This window comes from Hypanus sabinus, chromosome 2 (genome assembly GCF_030144855.1).
Source record: "Hypanus sabinus isolate sHypSab1 chromosome 2, sHypSab1.hap1, whole genome shotgun sequence".
NCBI lineage: Eukaryota > Metazoa > Chordata > Chondrichthyes > Myliobatiformes > Dasyatidae > Hypanus > Hypanus sabinus.
In genome coordinates, this window is record NC_082707.1 from 181,174,422 (window position 1) to 181,194,990 (window position 20,569).

The 20,569-nt window shown below is 43.6% G+C and overlaps 1 protein-coding gene across 1 annotated transcript in view; it reads left to right on the forward strand.

Moving 5' to 3' along the window:
- brf1b (BRF1 RNA polymerase III transcription initiation factor subunit b) overlaps nucleotides 1-20,569 on the forward strand; it is a 454,941-nt gene that overhangs the window by 348,826 nt on the left and 85,546 nt on the right. Inside the window, exons 12-15 of the mRNA XM_059960793.1 lie at nucleotides 10,281-10,342; nucleotides 12,835-12,916; nucleotides 17,078-17,133; nucleotides 19,402-19,676. Of these exons, the coding sequence (XP_059816776.1) occupies nucleotides 10,281-10,342; nucleotides 12,835-12,916; nucleotides 17,078-17,133; nucleotides 19,402-19,676 (475 nt within the window). The remainder of the gene's footprint in view (nucleotides 1-10,280; nucleotides 10,343-12,834; nucleotides 12,917-17,077; nucleotides 17,134-19,401; nucleotides 19,677-20,569) is intronic.

Here is a 20,569-nt window from a genome sequence, read left to right on the forward strand (position 1 = left end):
TCCTTGGCAAATCGAAAAGCGGCAGGTCGTGAGGCCCTGAGAGCGGGTCCCATTCCCTCAAAGAACTGAAGTCAGTGTGTAACTCCAAGTCAGGGGTCTTCAGAAAGGAAAAAGAGAGATACTAAAGACAGAAATAGAGCTGTTTCCAAAGATGCAAGAAAAGGAGTCACTGTTAGGTGCCGTCATCCTAAGCTCCGCCCTTACATGTTCAGTAAGCATATGTATATTAAATAATTATATTTGAAAAGTGAGGTGATGTTCATGGGTTCAGTAGCCATTTCAGAATCGTATGGCAGAGGGGAAGAAGCTGTTCCTGAATTGCTGAATGTGTACCTTCAGGCTTCTGTACCTCCTTCCTTACAGTAACAGTGAGGAGAGGGCATGTCCTGGGTGATGGGGGTCCTTAATAATGGACACCAGCTTTCTGAGGCATCGCTCCTTGAAGGTGTCTTAGATACTACGGAGACTAGTACTCATGATTGAGCTGACTAATTTTGCAACTTTTTGTAACTATTTCCCCAGAGTAAGTCAAGGAGATTACATCAAGGGTCAACTTTATTCGCCATATACATTTACATGTATTAGGAATTTATTGTGGTGTGTTGCTCAGGGCACAACATGCAACAAAAAACAACTTTGAACAATGATAGAGTAGACGGAATTATACAAAAAAATTAAAGTTAGAGGTTAAAGTACAAATATTGAATAAAATGTGCATAAATGCACTTATATCATCATGTATTTGCAATGTAAACAGAATAATATGTAGTGGGCTAGAGTGTTCACATTGCATTACTAACTGGAATGGTTGATCGTGGAGACCTTTATGAAAAATAACATAGATTGGTTTGAGAAGAAACTGTATATACACAAAGATAGAAGGGTTACTGAGAGTGAGATGACATAAATTGGAGGAGATCCCCTGTGGAGCATCATCATGGTCTGTTTCACTGCTATAAATCCATTGTAATTCTGTGTGCCTAAGGAATAGACAGTTGTCAAACCTGTACATGTTTTTCTCAGGTTCCACAATACCAACATGTGCAGCATTTTCTGTCCTCTACAGAAACACAAGAAATTCTGCAAACGCTGGAAATCTTCCAACAGCACGCATAAAATGCTGGAGGAATTTAGCAAGTCAGGCAGCATCTGTGGAAGGAAATGGACAGTCGGGGCTTTGGACCCTAGTTCCTTCAGCTGATTGGTTTCCTAATCTGCAGTCTCTTGTGTCTCCAGCTGCCTGTAGGAATTTGCTCTGAATAAACTGACTGCAGTTGTTCCTAAAGGAGTGATTAACTGCGTTTCTAAAATGCGTCACAGTCTGTAAAACCCTTTGGGATGTCCTGCAGTTTTGAAAGGCTCTTTGCAAATGTGTGCAAGCCAATAATAACACTGTATCTATTATCCAAGTTGAAATAGAACTTTGGTGCTCAAGCTGGGACTCTCAGTAACTTACTGGATGTGGTCCGGAATCCATTAGATCAAAAGACATAGGATCTGAATTACGCCATCGAGTCTGCTCCACTATTCTGTCATGGCTGATTTATTTCCCTTCTCAATCCCATTCTCCTGCCTTTTCCTTTGACGCCCTTACTAATCAAGAACCTGTCCTCTGCTTTAAATATACATTATAACTTGGCCTTCACAGCTCCACCAGTTCACTACCCTCCAGCTAAAGAAATTCCTCCTCAACTCAGTTCTAAAGGGCTGCACTTGTACTCGGAGGCTGTACCCACTGGTCCTGGCCTCTTCCACTATTGGATAAGGTGAACCAGAAGGGGAACTTCTTTACTCAGAGGGTGGTGCAAGTGTGGAACGAGCTGTCAGCGGAAGTGGTGGATGCAGGTTCTATTGCAAAATTTAAGAGAAGTTTGGATAAATACATGGATGGGAGGGATATAGAAGGCTACAATCCAGGTGGAGGTTGATGGGACTAGACAGAATAAGAGTTTGACACGGACTGGATGGTCTGAAGGAGCTGTTTCTGTGCCAGCAGACTCGATGGGCTGAATATTTTTTATCTTATGGTCTATGATTCTCATATTTAGTTGAAAGTGTTTTTCTCAAAAGGAGAGACTTTAAGGATCTGTCCTCAGGACTGTGAGCTTTTGCTGGTTGTTACACACCATGCATAGGGGAACCCTGCTGTTCTGATTCAGTGCCCTAGGGAATCTGTCATGGAGGCAGGTTTGATCTGCAGAGAGAGAAAGGGACCGCACAGTATGATGAGATAATGCCATTCAGTCTTGCTGTAGGGCTTCACTTAATCTTCCTCAGTTTTATCTTTCTCCCAGTTGTTAGGTTCTGTACATCTACAGAAAGCGTTCAGCAATCTGTGCGATTGATGGATTCTTTAAGTAACTTCCTTACCTTAGGGGCAATAAACAAGTCATTGTAGGAACTCTGTGGGGCACTCAGCATATGTGGAAGCAAAGGTTTAGTCCACAGATGCTGGTGCAGGGTCCCCGTAGATGCTGCTTGACGTTCTGACTGGCTGAATCACCGCCTGGCATGGAGGCTCCAATGCACAGGATTGGAAAAACCTGCAAAGGGTTGTAAACTCAGCCAGCTGCATCATGGTACAATCCTTCCCACTATCAGGGACAACCTCAAGAGGCTGTGTCATCCATTATTAAAGACCTTCACCATCTGGGACATGGCCTCCTCTGACTGCCCCATCATGGTGGAGTTACAGGAGCCTGAAGACCCACACTTAATTATTCAACAATAGCTTCTTCCCCTTCACAAACAGATTTCTGAGCAGTCCATGAGCACTGCCTTATTATTTTTTCATTTTGCACTATTTGTGTGATAATTTTATATATTTGCACTGTTTTACTGTTGCAAAACAAAAAAAATCACATAATCTAAGTCAATGATAATAATTGTGAACCTGATTTTCATTTTATTATAAGCTCCAGATTCCAGAATTTGTCACCTTTTTTTTCACCTCCGTAGTCTAGGATCTGGCATCTGTTTAGCAATAATGCATAAAGGCACTGGGGAAGGTGTACAGGAGATTTAACAAGATAAACGACTGGGGCATCTGCAGTTATTTACTCTGGAAGGTGTCAAATGGTTATGATAGGTAGCATAGTGTAGATACTGAGGCTGTGTTCTCTGGTCCTAGACTTCCAAGGTACCAAAGTCAGGGACACAAATGTAAATATCTAACATCAATTTGTTGGGGAATTCAGAGGCTCGAACCAAGATATTGCCAATTAAAGATTGGCTTTATTTGTCACTTGTACATCGAAGCATACAGTGAAATGTGTTGTTTGCGTCAACGACCAGCAGAGTCTGAAGGTGTGCCAAGGGCAGCCCACAAGTGTCGCCACACTTCCCGTGTCAACGTAGCATGCCCACAACTTACTAACTCTAATCTGTATGTCTTTGGAATGTGGGAGGAAACCAGAGCACCTGGAGGTAACCCACGCGGTCACAGGGAGAATGTACAAGCTCCCTACAGACAGCAGCTGGAATTGAATCTGCATTGTTGGCACTGTATAGTGTTACACTATGCTATCGTATGCTGCTCACCCTCTGAGATCCTACAGCAGATTGATTATGGCTCCAGATTCCAGCATCTGAACTCTCTTGTGAATCTCCACAGCATCAGGCCTTTCAGCCCACTTTGTCAATGATAACCCTTTTGCCAAGCTACACTCATCCTATTTGCCCAAATTAGGATCAGATCCTTCTGTGCTTTGTCCAATGTAAATGTCTCTTAAATGTATCAGACTCTATGTCCTCCTCTGGCAGGGTTTGTGATCTCTCTTTGTCATAGGAAAGTGCCATCAGAGCTTTTGAATATTCTTGAAGCAGAGCTGGGTAGAATCTTGATAAGTTGTAGAGTGAGGCTTAAGGATAACAGGCGTAGGCAGGAATACAGAACTGAGATTTCAGTCAGACCAGCCATGAACTTGTTGTAGGGTAACCACGTAATCATTTCTCTCAAGAACATGTTTGGATACTTTTGGAGGGGGGAGGGTGGGGGTTGACCCAGCAAAGGAAGGCCACAGCAGCTGGGTCTCTGGCTCTGTGGCTCATCAGGGAAGAAGGAGAAAAGAGGCAAGGTAATTAGGAAATTCATTGGTTAGGAGAACAGAAAGGATGTTCTGTGGATGAGAACAAGTTAATCAGATGGTATGTTGCCTCCTGAGTGCCAGGGGCAGGGATATCTCAGATCGAGTCCATAGCATTCTTAAGTGGGCAGGTGAGTGGCCAGAGCGTGGTCCATATTGGTACCGATGACATTGTAGGTAGGAGGGGGGATGAGGTCCTGCAAAGTGAGTTCCAGAGTTAGGTGCTAAGTTAAAGGACAGGATCTCCAGGGTGGTGATCTCAGGATTGTTACCCATGCCACATGCTAGTGAGGCCAGAAATAGGAAGATAATACTGTTTAACATGTGGCTAAAGAGGTGGTTCAGGAGAGAGTGAGTCAATGCCTGCTTTATACCTTCATCAGAAAAGATAATGTTGATGGGAGTCAAGCGAGTGTTGAGTGGAAGAGGGGAGTGGGGTCTGCTGGGAAGGAGGTTTGCATGATGCTGAGAAATTAGCTTAGGTGTCTTGTCTCTGTGATGTAAGGTTTAGTTCAGGAATACGTGTTTGTAAGATGCTGATGTTTTGGAAAGAACGCTTTGAGTGGACACTGTGGTCAACATGGACCCATTGTGCTGAAGGGCCTTTATCTGTGCTGCTTTGCTCTGCAACCCACATCTAACATAGGATCGGTATGGTCAGGTTAGATGTTCGAGGGAGCCCATGATGGTGCTGGAATGAGCCTTGGATCTACAGAAAGTGGTGGACTCCACCCAGTGCATCACAGGCAAAGCCTTCCCTGTCATTGGGTACATTTTCAAGGTGCACTGCCACAAGAAAGCAGTACCTATCATCAAGGACCTCAACCATTCAGGCCATCTCTTTTCACACCACCAGGTTCAGAAACAGTTATTACCCTTCAACCATCAAGTGCCTGAACCAGCGTGGATAACTTCACTCACCTCATATTTGAACTGCTTCCACAACCCATGACTCCTGAGGTTTTTACAACTCTTGTTCTCAGTATTATCTTTTATTTGCACAATTTCTCTACTTTTGCATATTAGTTTTTGTTGGTCTAGATAGATAGATAATAACTTTTTCTTTGAAGTTGACTTTGGAAGCTAATATAATGATGTAATGCTGACTCCTGGTATGACAGGAATGAGACTTTGGATAAAATAGGGCTCTCAGGGCATGCAAATGTTGGCTTTAAATGAATTGCTGAGTTAATGCAGAGGTGCAGGAACAATGGTGTGTGGAACCCTAGGGTGCCATTAAACCATCCCTGTCCAGGATTCTAATTTTGTACAAGTGAAACAGCACAAATTTCTAGCCTGAGCGATGAACTGCATTTTTTAACCATTCATTGTATTTGGATAGTGCAGCATTTATGCTCCACTCCTAATTCAAAGTCAAGGTCAAGTTCATAATCATCTGCATAAGTACATGCAGGCACAGGTACAATGAGAAGTTTGTAGCAGCATCACAGGCACAGATCATCAGATAATCAGCATTCACAGGAAGAATATAAATTCAGATTGGAGTTTCAGATTAGAAATTATTTATCACATGTACATTGAAACATACAGTGAATTGTACCATTTGCATTAACAACCAACACACCCAAGGACATGCTGGGGGCAGCCCGCAAGTGTCACCACACTTTCCGGCGCCAGCACAGCATGTCCACCATGCTTGGCAGAACAACACAGAACACAAGTAACGAAACTACAGCAGCCACACAAGTCTCGGTCCTTCCTCCCTCACACATGCACACAAACAGTCTTCCAACCCCAGGACGGGCCTACATTAAATTAAACATAAGTTATTCATGATTTTACAAGAAAACACAATTAGAACAAAAATAATCAAGTGTACTTTAGTGCAAAATGGCCATAGTATTGCTAAAACTTCAGTGATTGAGTTTAGTTCATTTATTCAAGAACAGAATATTTGAAGGGAAGGAGTTGTTCTTGGACTTGGTGTTGTGGAACCTCATGTTCTCTGCCCAATGGTAGCTGTGAGAAAATGGCATGGCCCGGATGGGTGGGGGGGGGAGGGATCTTTGATTACAGACGTTGCTTATTGAGGCAGCATCTTCTGTGATACCACCGATGGTGGGCAGGGATGTGCCCGTGATGTATTGTGAAGAGTCCACTACTCGCTGCAGCTTCTCCCTGTGCATTTGCATTGCTGTACTAGACCGTGCTGCAATCAGTCAGGAGATGTTCAACAGAACGTCTGCAGAAGTTTCTTAAAGTGATTCCCTTCTGAGCTTTGTTACAGGTTGTCTCAGGTCATTTAACTGCATTAATGAGTCTGGAGTCACAGATGGACTAGAGTGGTGAGGATGGTAAATTTCCTCCCCTGTAGGACATTAAAAGAAGCAATGATTGTGGGGGGGGGGGGGGGGGTTATAACAATCTGAGACTACCTTTTAATTCCAGACTGATTTAATTATTTGAACTCCCTTGATGAAGTTCATATCCACGTCATCGGATCAGTAGTCAAAGCCTTTGTTTGCTTGTCCAGCAGCTGCAGCACATTGTTACCATAACCCTGTTCTAGTTGTGGTTTGAAAAAACCTGACTGGTTCTCCCTTTCTGAGGAAATCCCCCCTCAGGCAGGGTCAGTCTGCACTTTAATGGGGCCGCTTAAAACACCTAGCTCTTCAAAAAACAAAAGTTTCAGTCCCGTGGATGGGGTTTCAAATGCATTGTACCAGCAGCTGGGCTTGGTGGCTGTGTTCGGTTATTGTGATATCTCAGTGCCGTCCCCCGGAGCAAGGACCCAAAGGGAGAATTTGGATTATTTCACCTGCTCCAAGTTCATCTCCATTACAACCCACTCAGTAAAGCGGGGTAACATTTAACAGAAACACTGGAGTGGTGAAAGACACAACGTGCATTTGCTGAGAATTCTTGCAGAACAAGAGGAGCCCTTTCTGTTTCATTCTAATAATATGTTTATCATTTTAAATTTGGATACTTGAACAATTAGAATACACTGATTGTTGGCTAGAGACTGCCAAGAATGTTGTACGTTGTCAGTGAGCAGAAGTATTATGACTAATACAAAGTGATTGGAGGAAAATATAGAGGGGGTGTCAGAGGTAAGTTCTTTACACAGAAAGTAGCTGGTGCATGGAACACCCTGCTAGAGGTGATGGTAGTGGCAGGTGCATTAGGAACATTTAAGAAACTCTTAGATAGGCACATGGAATAGAGATAAATGGTGGTGGGGTGTTCAATAGGAGGGAAAAGTTAGATTGATCTTCGAGCAGGTTAAAAGGTCAGCACAATATTGTGGGCTGAAGGGCCTTACTGTGCTGTGATGTTTAATGTTCTGTAAGTAAAGAGAACTTTTAGTACATGGGCCTTCATAACTCCCCCCCCCACCCCCTTAGTCTCATTACCTCGTTACCTCCTTCCCTCTTTTTAGTTTCTTTTAACCTGCCTCTTAGACCAAGCCTTTATCTGATTCAGTGCCTACTAACACTCCTTGAAAGCTCCTGGGTTTGTTCAGAGATAATACATAATTAAAGCACACAAAATGCTGGAGGAAGTCAGCAGGTCAGGCAGCATCTATGGAGATGCATAAACAGTTGACATTCCTGGTGGAGACCCTTCATCAGGACCCATCATCACCATGAAGGGTCTCAGCCCGAAATGCTAACTGTTTATTCCCCTCCATAGATGCTACCTGATCTGCTGAGTTCCTCTAGCATTTCACTTGTGTTGCTCAAGATTTCCAGTATCTACAGAATCTCTTGAGTTTATTCTTTTCAGACTCTCCTGACCTCCTCTTGTAGTATTGTTGCTCATTGTTAAGAAAACTAAGATTATGTCGACCAGCCCTATTAACTCCGTGGTAATTAATGGAAAGGAAGTGGAAGCAGTGACAGATTTTGTTTCCCTCAGTTCAAAGATTTCTCTTGATGGTAAATGCAGCCACAAAATTAAACAGCGCTTACTACTGGGAAGGGCAGCAGTGGCAGATTTAGGTAAAATACTGAAGAACAGAGGTATAACATTGTCTACCAAGATCCATATAGTCAAGTCTATGGTATTTCCAGTTCTGATGTATAGCTGAGAGCTGGACTGTCAGTAAGGTTGAATACAAAAGAATCGATGCTTTTGAACTTGGATGCTGGAGGAAAGTGCTAAGAGTTCGTTGGACAGCAAGAAGATCCAACGTCAATACTTGAAGAAATGTAGCCTGACTGCTAACTAGGAGGCTTGATTATGAAACATAGAAAACCTACAGCATAATACAGGCCCTTCGGCCCAGAAGGCTGTGCCAAACTTGTCCTTACCTTAGAAATTACCTAGGGTTACCTATAGTCCTCTATTTTTCTAAGCTCCAGGAGTCTCTTAAAAGACCCTATCATATCCGCCTCCACCACCGTTGCCGGCAGCCCATTCCATGCACTCACCACTCCCTACGTAAAAAAGCTTACCGCTAACCTCTCCTCTGTATCTACTTCCAAGGCATGCTCACCAATCCAGGCAACATCCTTGTAAATCTCCTCTGCACCTTTTCTATAGTTTCTACATCCTTCCTGTAGAGAGGTGACCAGAACTGAGCACATTACTCCCGGGGTCTGACCAGGCTCCTCCATAGCTGCAACATTACCTCTCGGCTCTTAAACTCAATACCACGATTGATGAAGGACAATGCACCGTATGCTTACTTAATCACAGAGTCAACCTGCGCAGCAGCTTTGAGTGTCCTATGGACTCAGACCACAAGATCCCTCTGATCCTCCACACTGCCAAGAGTCTTACCATTAATACTATTTCTGCCATCATATTTGACCTACCAAAATGAACCACCTCACACTTATCTGGGTTGAACTCCATCTGCCACTTCTCAGCCCAGTTTTGCATCCTATCAGAGTTCCACTGTAACCTCTAACAGCCCTCCACACTATCCACAACACCTCCAACCTTTGTGTCATCAGCAAATTTACTGACCCATCCCTCCACTTCCTCATCCAGGTCATTTATAAAAATCACGAAGAGTAGGGGTCCCAGAACAGATCCCTGAGGCACACCACTGGTGACCGTCCTCCATGCAGAATATGACCAGTTTACAACCACTCTTTGCCTTCTGTGGGCAAGCCAGTTCTGGATCCACAAAGTAATGTCCCCTTGGATTTCATGCCTCCTTACTTTCTCAATAAGCCTTGCATGGGGTACCTTATCAATTGCCTTGCTGAAATCCATATACGCTACATCTACTGCTCTCCCTTCATCAAAGTGTTTAGTCACTTCCTCAAAAAATTCAATCAGGCTCGTAAGGCACGAACTGCCTTTGAAAAAGCCATGCTGACTACTAATCATGTTATGCCTCTCTAAATGTTCATAAATCCAGCCTTTCAGGATCTTTGCCATCAACTTACCAACCACTGAAGTAAGACAAAGGTTCAAATATTTTGGCCACAGGATTCCTTGGAGAAGACTGTCATGTTAGGTAATACAGAAGGTAAAAGAAGAGAATGACAGAGACTATGATGGATAGATAATATTACTCAGACAATGCGTATGACCGTGGGCGATCTTAGGGAGGCAGTTTCCAACAAGAGGGCTTGGTGTGCAGGAGTTCATGAGGTCACGAAGAGTTGGACTCGTCTTAACAACTGAACAACAACCTTCTCTTTGACTGAACCTTTATCTGATCAAGTGTTTACTGACTCTCCTTAAAAGTTCCTGGGTCTGTTCAGAGATCATATCTAAGTATGGTACATAAGGTAACTTGATAGATGTGTACAAGATGATAAGGGGCATAGATAGAGTGGACAGCCAGAGATACCTTTCCCAGAGCAGGAATGGATAATACAAGAAGGGGGTATAATTTTAAGGTGGTTGGCGGAATGTATGGAGGGGAGAATCAGAAATAGTTTTACACCAAAGAGGGCGGATACGTGGAACTCCTTGCCAGGGGTGGTGGTAGAGATAGATACATTAGGGACATTTAAGAAACTCTTTAGATACAAAGGCACATGAATGTTAGAAAAAACAGACGGCTTATAGAAGGGAAGGATTGAATTGATCTTAGAGGATGTTAAAATGTTGGAAAAACATCGTGAGCTGAAGGGCCTGGACTGTGCTGTACTGCTGTTTGTTCAATGTAGGACAAAAGTAAATATTGCTTCTGAACCAGGCCAGAGAGCCGAGCACATAAGGGGCACCTTATGCACTGAAAATGTTATTTATTCTCTCTCCTCACAGGAGCTGATCCTCAGAAAGGTGAACTTGACCTGAATGGGATTGATGACCAGGAAATCGATAGGGTAAGCTCATTGTGCAGTCATTATTACTAGGAAATTTGAGATTGTAGATCACCTGCTGTACTAAAAGAAAGGACTAAACAATAACACTTCTCTAGCCATCTGCACCATCAAATTGTTCAGAATCTGGTTGCAATCCTGTAATCACATTTGATGGTTTCTCTTTTTGTAGGCACTCTTTTAGGAGAGGTAACTTTATATAATAGTTTATTGTTACTGGTGAAACTACTGTGGGACTAAGTAGTGTGGGCAGATTGTTGGCTTTTCAGCTTTGGAAGCTGGATCACAGGGCACTTTAGGGAGATGGCCACACTTTCCCCGCAGTTGCTCTCTGACCTGAGCTCTATACCTCACCTGTATGAGTAACACAGGTTCCTCCACCCAACTGATCCATAAGGTAGTCCCATTTAGTCCATATCCCACTAACCCTTTGCAAAGAAGTTGCCCCTCAGGTTGCTTTTTAAATCTCTAGTTTTAAACCTCTAATTTTTTATTCTTCAAACCCTAAGGAAAAGACTAAGTGCATTCACCCTGTCTGTGCCCTTCATGATTTTATTCACCTCTGTAGGATCACCTCCCAGTCTTCTACATTTCAAGAGATAAAGACCTATCCTGTCTAACCTCTCCTTGAGTCCTAGCAACATTCTCATAAACCTCTGCCCTAGGAGAGTTGTTAGGATGAACTTTGCTTTGGATGTTCTTTCTATTAAAGATGCTTTGGAATCATTTATCTTTTTAATGGCACAAGAGGCCATTCTGCCCTCTGAGTCTACATTGGCACCAAGAAAAGCAATCAGTCTTCCCTTTCCTTGTAAGCCTGCAGATTATTCTCCCTTGAGTGTCCATCCAGTTCCCTGCTGTAGAAACATATTGAACTATGGGTTCAGGATGCACAGTGGTTTACACCTTCTGTAGGCTATACATGCGCAAGAGTCAATCAGTGGAGGTATTATTTCTCACCGTTCTGATCTCTCTCTTTTCATTCCCCTCTGGTTCCCCTCTCACCCCTTCTCTTCTTCTAACCTGTCCAAAACATACCTTTGGTTTCCTCGTCCCTTTATTCCATGATCCACTGTCCTCTCCTATCATATTTCTTCTTCTTTTGCTCTTCTCTTCTTCCACCTATCTCAGTTCATTCCCACTCCTCCACCCACCACCTTCCCCCATATCTTGTTTCCCCCTATCACCTGCCATCTTGTACTCCTCCCTATCAGCTAACTTCTTCTGGCTTTTACCCCCTTTCTTTCCAGTCCTGATTAAGCCTTTAGTCCTGATTAAGTCTTAGCCTGAAACATCAACTGTTTATTCACCTCCAGCGATACTGCCTGGCCTGCTGAGTTTCTGCAGCATTTTCTGTGTGCTGTCCTGGATTCCCAGCATCTGCAGAATCTCTTGTCTTTATGTTTGCACATCATGAACATGAGAAGTTGGGAATCAACGCAGTCACTGTGTAACTGCAATTTTCCTCAGAGTTTGATTATTTTCTTAATTGAAATGGGATTGTCCAGCACAGATAAGCTGTGGCTGAGGTTTAAGAGTGGACTCCAGTCATCTGGGACACAATAGAGAAGATGGCCAAGGACAGAAGAGATGGAGGACTTTCATTTCTGCCCTAAACAGCAGCAGCAAAACGGGCAGCAACTAACTAGTCATGGAGTGTACAAAATGCCTGTGGCCACCTGGGATCAGGGAATACAGATCTATCCTTACTTGAAAGTGACACCACAAATATATAGGGTTGTATAAAGAGTTTTTGGTATATTAGCTTTCAGAAATCAGAGTACTGAATAATTGAGTTGGGATGCTATACTAAAGTTCTATAAAACATTGGTGAGACCATAAGTGGAGTAATGCGTGCAGTTTTGGTCACCTACCTACAGGAGAGATATTAATAAGATTGAAACAGTATAGAAAAAAATTACAAGAATGTTGCCAGAACTTGAGGGCTGAGTGATAGGAACAGGTTGAATAGGTTAGGATGTTATTCCCTGGAATGTAGGTGAATGAGGAGAGATTTGATAAAGGTATACCAAATAATGAGGGGTGTAGATTGGGTAAGTGCAAACTGGCTTTTTTTTACATTGAGGTTGGGTGAGACTAGAACTAGAGGTCATGGGTTAAGGGTGAAGAGTGAAATATTTAAGAGGAACTTGAGGAAGAATATCTTCACCCGGAGGATAGTGCAAATGTGGAATGAACTGTCAACCGAAGTGGTGGATACAAGTTTAGTTGTAACGTTAATAGATGTCTTAAGACCATGGATGGGAGGGTTTCAGAAGTCTAGGGTCCAGGTGCAAGTCAATGGGACTAGGCAGAATAAAAGCTCGGCACAGACTAGATAGGCTGAAGGGCCTTTTTCTATGTTATAGTGCAATATGACAAGTTCTCATTGACCTGCCAAGAGCAGTGCCATGTGTGTCTTTCACTGAGCCACACTGAAGGTTTGGTGGTCAGGCAGACTCCAGCCCTGATTGTGGCCTGTGCTTTTTGTGCAGTACCTACTGAATGAGGAAGAGGTGGAACAGAAGACGGAGCTGTGGCTGAAAGAGAATGCAGACTATCTGCAAGAGCAGAAAGGTGAGTGTTCCTGAGGAAGAAGGGGGGGGCACAAATGGGAGGGCAGATGGAGAGGAGCATTTGCATCTCTATCTACTGCCCATAATTTTCCTCAAATCCTAGTGCAGTTTCAAATGCTTCATGACAGGAAATCAAAACCTGCAGAGGCTAAGTCTGAAATCAAGGTTTGGAACCACTGAGCAAGTTAGGTAGCATCTGTGGAGAGACAAACAGTAATTGAGTATTGTCTTATTATTGTCACATGTACCAGGATGCAGGGAAAAGTTTTGTCTTGTGTATTGTTCGTACAGATTAGATCATTGCACAGTGCACTGAGGTTGAACAAGTTGAAACAATAACAATGCAAAATGAAGTGTAAAAGCTACAGGAAAAGTGCAATGCAGACAAATGATAAAGTGCAAGATCATAATGAGGTAGATTTTGAGACCAAGATTCCATCTTATTGTACAAGAGGTCCACTCAAAAGTCTGACAACAGCGGGGTAGAATCTGTCCTGGAGCCTGGTGGTACGTGCTTTCAGGCTTTTGTATCTTCTTCCCGATGGGAGGTGGGAGATGAGAAAATGTCAGGGGCAAGAGGGGTCTTTGATAGTTAACATTTTCAGGTCTGGCTTCCTTTCTGATATACACTGAAATTCCCATGTGTTTAGTTATCACCCACAAAATTGACAAGACTCTGGGGGAGGCCCTCGTCCTAACTGCTTTCCCTTGCATTGTAAGTTAAACTACTTATGCCATTCATTCTGTAAAACCATACCAGACCGCTTGTGGACTGATCTGTTTTTGTCGATGGGATATACACCCAGTTGCAGAATGGAATGTCTATTAAAGGTTGAGTTTGAAGACAGAATACAAGGTTAATGGCACTGTGGAGGAAAGAGAGATCTTGGGGTTCACATCCATAGATCCCTCAAAGTTGCTGCACAAGTTGTAGTTAAGAAGGCCATGTGGTGTGTTGGCATTCATTAGCTGGGCTGAGTTCAAGAGCTGTGAGGTAATGCTGCAGCTCCAGAAAACTCCAGTCAGTGTTCTGGTCATCTCATGATATGAAGGATCTGGAAACATTAGAGAGAGCGCAGAGGAGACTTACCGGGATGCTACCTGTATTAGAGAACATGTCTTAAGAGGATGGGTTGAGCGAGATTTGGAACAAAGGAAGATGAGCAGTGACTTGATACAGCTGTACAATATGATAAGAGGCATAGACAGAGTGGACAGCCAGTGACTTCTTTCCTCACAGGAGAATAGCTAATTAGAGGGGATTTATTTTAAAGTGTTTGGAGGAAAGTATGGGGGGTGTCAGAGGTAGTCTTTCTATACAGAGAGTGTCAGGGATCGTTGTAGAGGCAGGTACATTAGGAGCATTTAAGAGCTTCTTAGATAAGAGCCTGAATGAAGGAAAATGGAGGGCTATGTGGTAGGGAAGGGTTAGATTGATCTTAGAATAAGTTAAAAAGGTCAGCATAACGTTGTCAGCTATAGAACCTGTACTGTACCTGCTCTACATTCTAAAAGGTTCCAAGACCATTATTTCAGAGATTAAAAAGTGGCAATCTCCACACTTTTAGCCAAGTTTTAACTTACCCAGTATCGAAAGTTTACGGATTGTACTAGTGGTGAAGGGTGAGAGTGGTCAGAGTGGTGGATCAGATATTTGCAAATTCAGAGTATTTTGGACAGTCCTGCTCATCTACAGTACCTACAGGAAGGATGTCGATAAGATTGACAGAGAAAATTTACAAGGATGTTGCCAGGACTAGGGGGCTTGAGCCATGATGAACTGGCAGAGCAACTCAATGGGCCAAATGGGCTAAATCTGCTCGTATATCGTCATCTTATAGGGGAGGGCTGAATAGTTGAGGACTTTATTTCCTTGAGCGCAGGAGGATTAGGAGTGTTTTAATCTTCACACAGAGTGGTGCAAGTGTGGAACGAGTTGCCAGTGGCAATGGTGGATTCATGTTTAATTGCAACACTTTAAAGAAGTTTGAATAAATTCATGGATGGGGGTGGGGGGGGGGGGTTATAGAGTGCTATGGTCCAGGTATGGATTGATGGGACTAGGCAAAATAACAGTTTGGCATGGATTTGGTACGCCAAAGGGTCTGCTTTTGTGCTGTAGTGTTCTATGATTGTATGACTTTTGGTCAGGTGTCTACTTCGTGGAGCTTCTTAAGAATGGCTGATACGGCACTCATCTTAGCCTGACACCCCCGAACTGTGCCTTACAGTATCAGGAGTTGAATCATTCACTGCGATACTCTCTTCCCTGGCCTGTCCTGTTGAGTTTCTGGTCAATGGTAACATCCAGGATACTGATTCTGGGCTCTCAGTGATGGTGATGCTGTTCGATGCCAATGACAGTCTCACAAAAGGATGATCACACACAGATGAGAGCAAGAGCCTGCATTTCAACTCCTGCATTGTCATCAGTTGACCTTGTTCTACCTCAACGCACTTGTATAATAATTTGAGCTGTATGAATAGTATGCAAGACAAGCTTTTCACTGAAACCAATTCCAAATCCAATTCATCACTGGCTTACAGTACTCGACCTGAACAAGTATCACAATCAAGGTAGAAGTACATTTATTATCAAGGTGCATATGTTATTATATCCTTCATTGAGATTCATTTCTTGCAGGCATTTACAGGAAAATAGAGAAATAAAGTAAAATTTATGAATAACTATACCTGAACAAAGATGGAAAAGCAACCAGTGTGCAAATGAAAAAATACTGAGAACATGAGTTGTAAAGAATCCTTGAAAGTGAGTCTGTAGGTTGTGGAATCAGTTCAGAGTAGAGATGAATATCCATTGGGCAAGAGGTACAGGTGCCGCAGGTAATATCAAGATAAGATAATAACAGATGTTAGTGCATTCCACTTTGGCTCCTGTAGTATTTGCCCTTCACAGACAGCCCAAACTCATTAAGTATTCAGATTTATTTATCACATGTGCTTCAAAACATACAGTAAAAACCAACATTATGTGCTGGGGGCAACCTGCAGAATATGGTCACAGAATTGGGATTTTCTGCCCTCTGATCTCAGCTATTACACTGATGCCTCATACGCCAGGATGCTGTTTACCTAATTTAGCTCAATGTTTAATATGATCATCCCTTAGAAACCGGTGGGTAAACTGTCCTTGCTGGGTCGCAACATCTCTCTCTGTAACTGGATCTCGGACTTCTTAAGAGAAAGACCACAGTCACTCTGTGTTGGCAGTAAAATCTCCAGCTCCAGCACTCACCAGGACTGCTAGATCCAGTTCGAACCGAATCATCATGTTTGCTGCCATAACCTCTCTGTATTTTGAGGCGGTGTACAAAGAGGAGATAGAGTGGCTGGTAGAATGGTGCGACCACAACAGCATGAGTTTCAATGTGGACATGACCAAAGAGATGATTGTAGACTTTAGGAAGGTGCAGGTTGACCACTCCTCACTGTACATAAATGGGTTCTCCGTGAGAGAGTAAGGAGCACCAAGATCTGGGAGTTCACATAATGGATGATCTCACCTCAACACTCCTTCTTTAGTCAAGAAAGCACGGCAGCATCTCTCAGATCTTCCCCACCCCCCACCATTCTAAATTTCTACAGGAGCAGAACTGAGGGTCGGTCTGTAGGCTGGTATGGGAGTTGCAATGCATCTGACCACAAATCCTTACAAAAGATTGGGAAGGCTGCTGAGAGGATCTTCCACCCATCATGAGTGCTGCATATGCAGGGCCGTTGGCATTGTCAATGAACCCTCCCAAGCGTCCCACAATATCTTTGACCCCTCCCCTTCCCCCACCATGAGCAGGAGGTACAGTAGTATTAGGACACGGACCGTTAGGATGGGTAACAGTTTCTTCCCCCAGGCCATGAGACTACTGAACTCCCTGACACCACCCAGATCTCATCATTCATGAACTGCCAGTGGCCTTATACTGCTTACTTTTTAACATATGTTGTAAATGCACCTTATTATTTGTTAATTTATTTGTGGTAATACTGTACCATGCATTATATGTGTGAGTGTACTGTGTGTGCACCTTGGTCCAGGGGAAGGTTATTTCTTCTGGCAGTATACATGTGTACAGTTGAATGACAATAAATTTTAATGTGAACTGGAACCTTTACTATTCCCACAATGCTTTTACTTTCCTTGCAGCTAAGGAAGAGCGAATAGCCAAAGAGAAGGAACTTGGGATTTATAAAGAGCAGAAGGTAATATTTACTGGAGTCCCCAGCTGTAGTCTTTCCAAGTCGCTAACATAGAGTTCTTTCTTGATTCTTCTCCTCCCTTTGTCCTGTATCTTGTTGCAACTACTGCTACAAAGCAACATATTTCCTGCCGTATAAGGCAGCGATTATAAAACCTGATTCTGATGTGTCACTTGTCACTAACAATGCTTGTGGTGTGATCATTGTAATACTCCCAAGAGAATAGGCCAAGCCTTTCTAATAAACACAAGAGATTCTGACAATGCTGATAATCCAGAGCAACACACACGACATGCTGGAGAAACTGTGGAGAGGAATAAGCAATCAGTGTTTCAGCCGAGACCTTTCACAGTTCAAAGTACATTTATTATCAAAGTATGTTTGCTTTATACAACTCAGAGATTCAACTTCCCCACAGACAGCCACTAAACAAAGAACCATGATACCCCAACCTGTTCAAAGAAAAGAAACACATCAACCCCACTCCCCATGCACAAAAAGATAGAAAATTGCACAAATAGCAAATAAAAATAGGCAAAAACCCCAAACACGAAATACAAAATCAGAAGGCATATTTCAGTTCAGCTCAGTGTTCATTTTCTGCAGGCTGCCCTGATTCAGAATCGCCCAAACTGGCAACAAAAAATGAGCAACCAGAAACCAGAAGCACATCATAAATGTGGATTAGAGTCCACAATCCACAAATTGCTGAGGAACCATCCTCGGCAGCACTGAGGGAGAGAGAGAGATCATTCGAACGCAAGGACCTTCCTTCGGGAGCAGCAAGCGAAAAGGAGGAACCCTCCTCCGGCAACAGCGAGCCAGATGCTGGTAGACAGCGCTGAACACTCGCTCACCTCCCCACCCACCTCGCTGAATTCGGCCTTCCTCGGTGCTTTAATCAGCAAGCGATAGAGTCAGTCATGGACTTACAGCCCTTCTCCAGGCCTCCTGACGTCCATGCTGCACGCTTTGCTCATTGCCTTGTGGTACCCTCTCAGAGACAGCAAAGCACCAGGTTGCCCAATTGACCCGAAGACACACCACCGGAATGTAGATAACAGGCTCCAACGGTAGCAGAACCATTTCTAAAAGAAAAAGATGACATTAAAAGAAAGAAAGAAAGAAATTTCTCCGTGAACCATCTTGAGAATATTGCTCTTGGTGATGCTGTTTGCTGGTATCATATTCATTAGTCTTGATCCATCATTCCTCTCCATAGATGCTGCCTGATCTGCGGAATTCTGCCAGCATTCTGCGTGTCTTGCTCAGATCTTTCTAATGTTTGTGCCTGTCCCTCACTGTGCCTCATGTCTGTGTGTGTGTGCACGTGCATGCATGTGCATATGTCTGTGTGATCATGTGTGTGTATCCATGTTTGTATAAGTATGTGCATGTGCAGACACAAGATGCACATGAGCACATGATGTCTCTGAACAGTGATCACTGATAGGAAAGAAATAACTTCCCTGAATTTCCATTCCTGCTTCTTAGCTCGTATTGCTCTCCCTTGCCCAGCCTTCACCCTGTTGTAATTAAGAATAGTCGCATTTCCTACTTCTATCCCAAACTGGAACTTCACCACACCCTCTGACATTCTCGTCTCCCACACAGTCTATCTTCTTCAATCCTATAAAGGTGTCAGTAGTGAAACCCCAATCTTCGTGTCACCTGGTTATTTTTCCCACCTTCAAAACTTCTTTTATTTTTCCAACTGACTAGAAATTAAATACCAATGAGAAAATATGTGAATCTATCCAAGATTTTGAATGTCACGGCCTTTCTCTCTGAATGAGAAATCCTCCTCATTCAGCAAAGCTGTTTCAGCACCAGCAACCCAGGTTCAGTTTACTTCAATAGACAATAGGTGCAGAAGTAGACCATTTGGCCCTTCGAGCCTGCACCGCCATTCTGAGATCATGGCTGATCATCTACTATCAATACCCGGTTCCTGCCTTGTCCCCGTATCCCTTGATTCCCCTATCCATAAGATACCTATCTAGCTTCTTCTTGAAAGCATCCAGAGAATTGGCCTCCACTGCCTTCATTGTCAGTGAGGAGTTTGTACATTCTCCCTGTGACTGGGAGGATTTCCTCCCATATTCTAAAGGTGTACAGGGTTTGTAGGTTAATTGGTCATATGGGTGTAATTGGGCGGTGTAGACCCATTGGGTTAGAAGAGACTATTATCGTGTTGTATCTATAAATAAATAAATAGGTGGATAACTGAGTAGGGAATTTATTGTAAACCATTCTCCATCTCCTTCAAAGCCCAGAAAATCCTCAAAGAAACGTGAGCCAATCCAAGCCAGTACGGCGGGCGAAGCCATAGAAAAGATGCTGGAACAGAAAAAGATCTCCAGCAAGATAAACTACGACGTGCTGAGAGATCTGAACAGCAAGGGCAGCAGCTCTCCAGTTCAAGAGGAGAGCGACAGCGGTAACCAAGCTGGCAGCGCCAGTGGCGGCAAGAGGGGAGCTACCCAGCGAAGAACGGCTGCCAGCTCCCGGAAACTGGCTGCACCCGTCAGCAACCTGGGCAAGAGGTAGGGCTGCCTGCTCTCACTGGGAGGTGTTAATGTGCTTTTGTGTGTTTCTGTATGAACTTAGAGGTGCTCACGTGTATTAGACAATAGACAATAGGTGCAGAAGTAGACCATTCGGCCCCTCGAGTCTGCACCGCCATTCTGAGATCATGGCTGATCATTCACTATCAATACCCAGTCCCTGCCTTGTCCCCATATCCCTTGGTTCCCCTATCCATCAGATATCTATCCAGCTCCTTCTTGAAAGCATCCAGAGAATTGGCCTCCACCGTCTTCCGAGGCAGTGCATTCCACACCTCCACAACTCTCTGGGAGAAGAAGCTCTTCCTCAACTCTGTTTTAAATAACTGACCTCTTATTCTCAATCCATGCCCTCTGGTACTGGACTCTCCCAACATCTGGAACATATTTCCTGCCTCAATCCTATCAAATCCTTTAATTATCTTAAACGTTTCAATCAGATCCCCTCTCAATCTCCTCAATTCCAGCGTGTACAAGCCCAATCTCTCCAATCTCTCTGCGTAAGACAGCCCTGCCATCCCAGGAATCAACCTAGTGAATCTACGCTGCACTTCCTCAATTGCCAGAATGTCCTTCCTTAAACCTGGAGACCAAAACTGTACACAATATTCCAGGTGTGGTCTCACCAGGGCCCTGTACAAATGCAAAAGAACATCCTTGCTCTTGTATTCAATTCCCCTTGTAACAAAGGCCAACATTCCATTTGCCCTCTTCACTGCCTGTTGCACTTGCTCATTCACCTTCATTGACTGGTGAACTAGGACTCCTAGGTCTCTTTGCATTTCTCCCTTACCTAACTCGACACCGTTCAGACAATACTCTGCCCTCTTGTTCCAGCTTCCAAAGTGGATAACTTCACATTTATTCACATT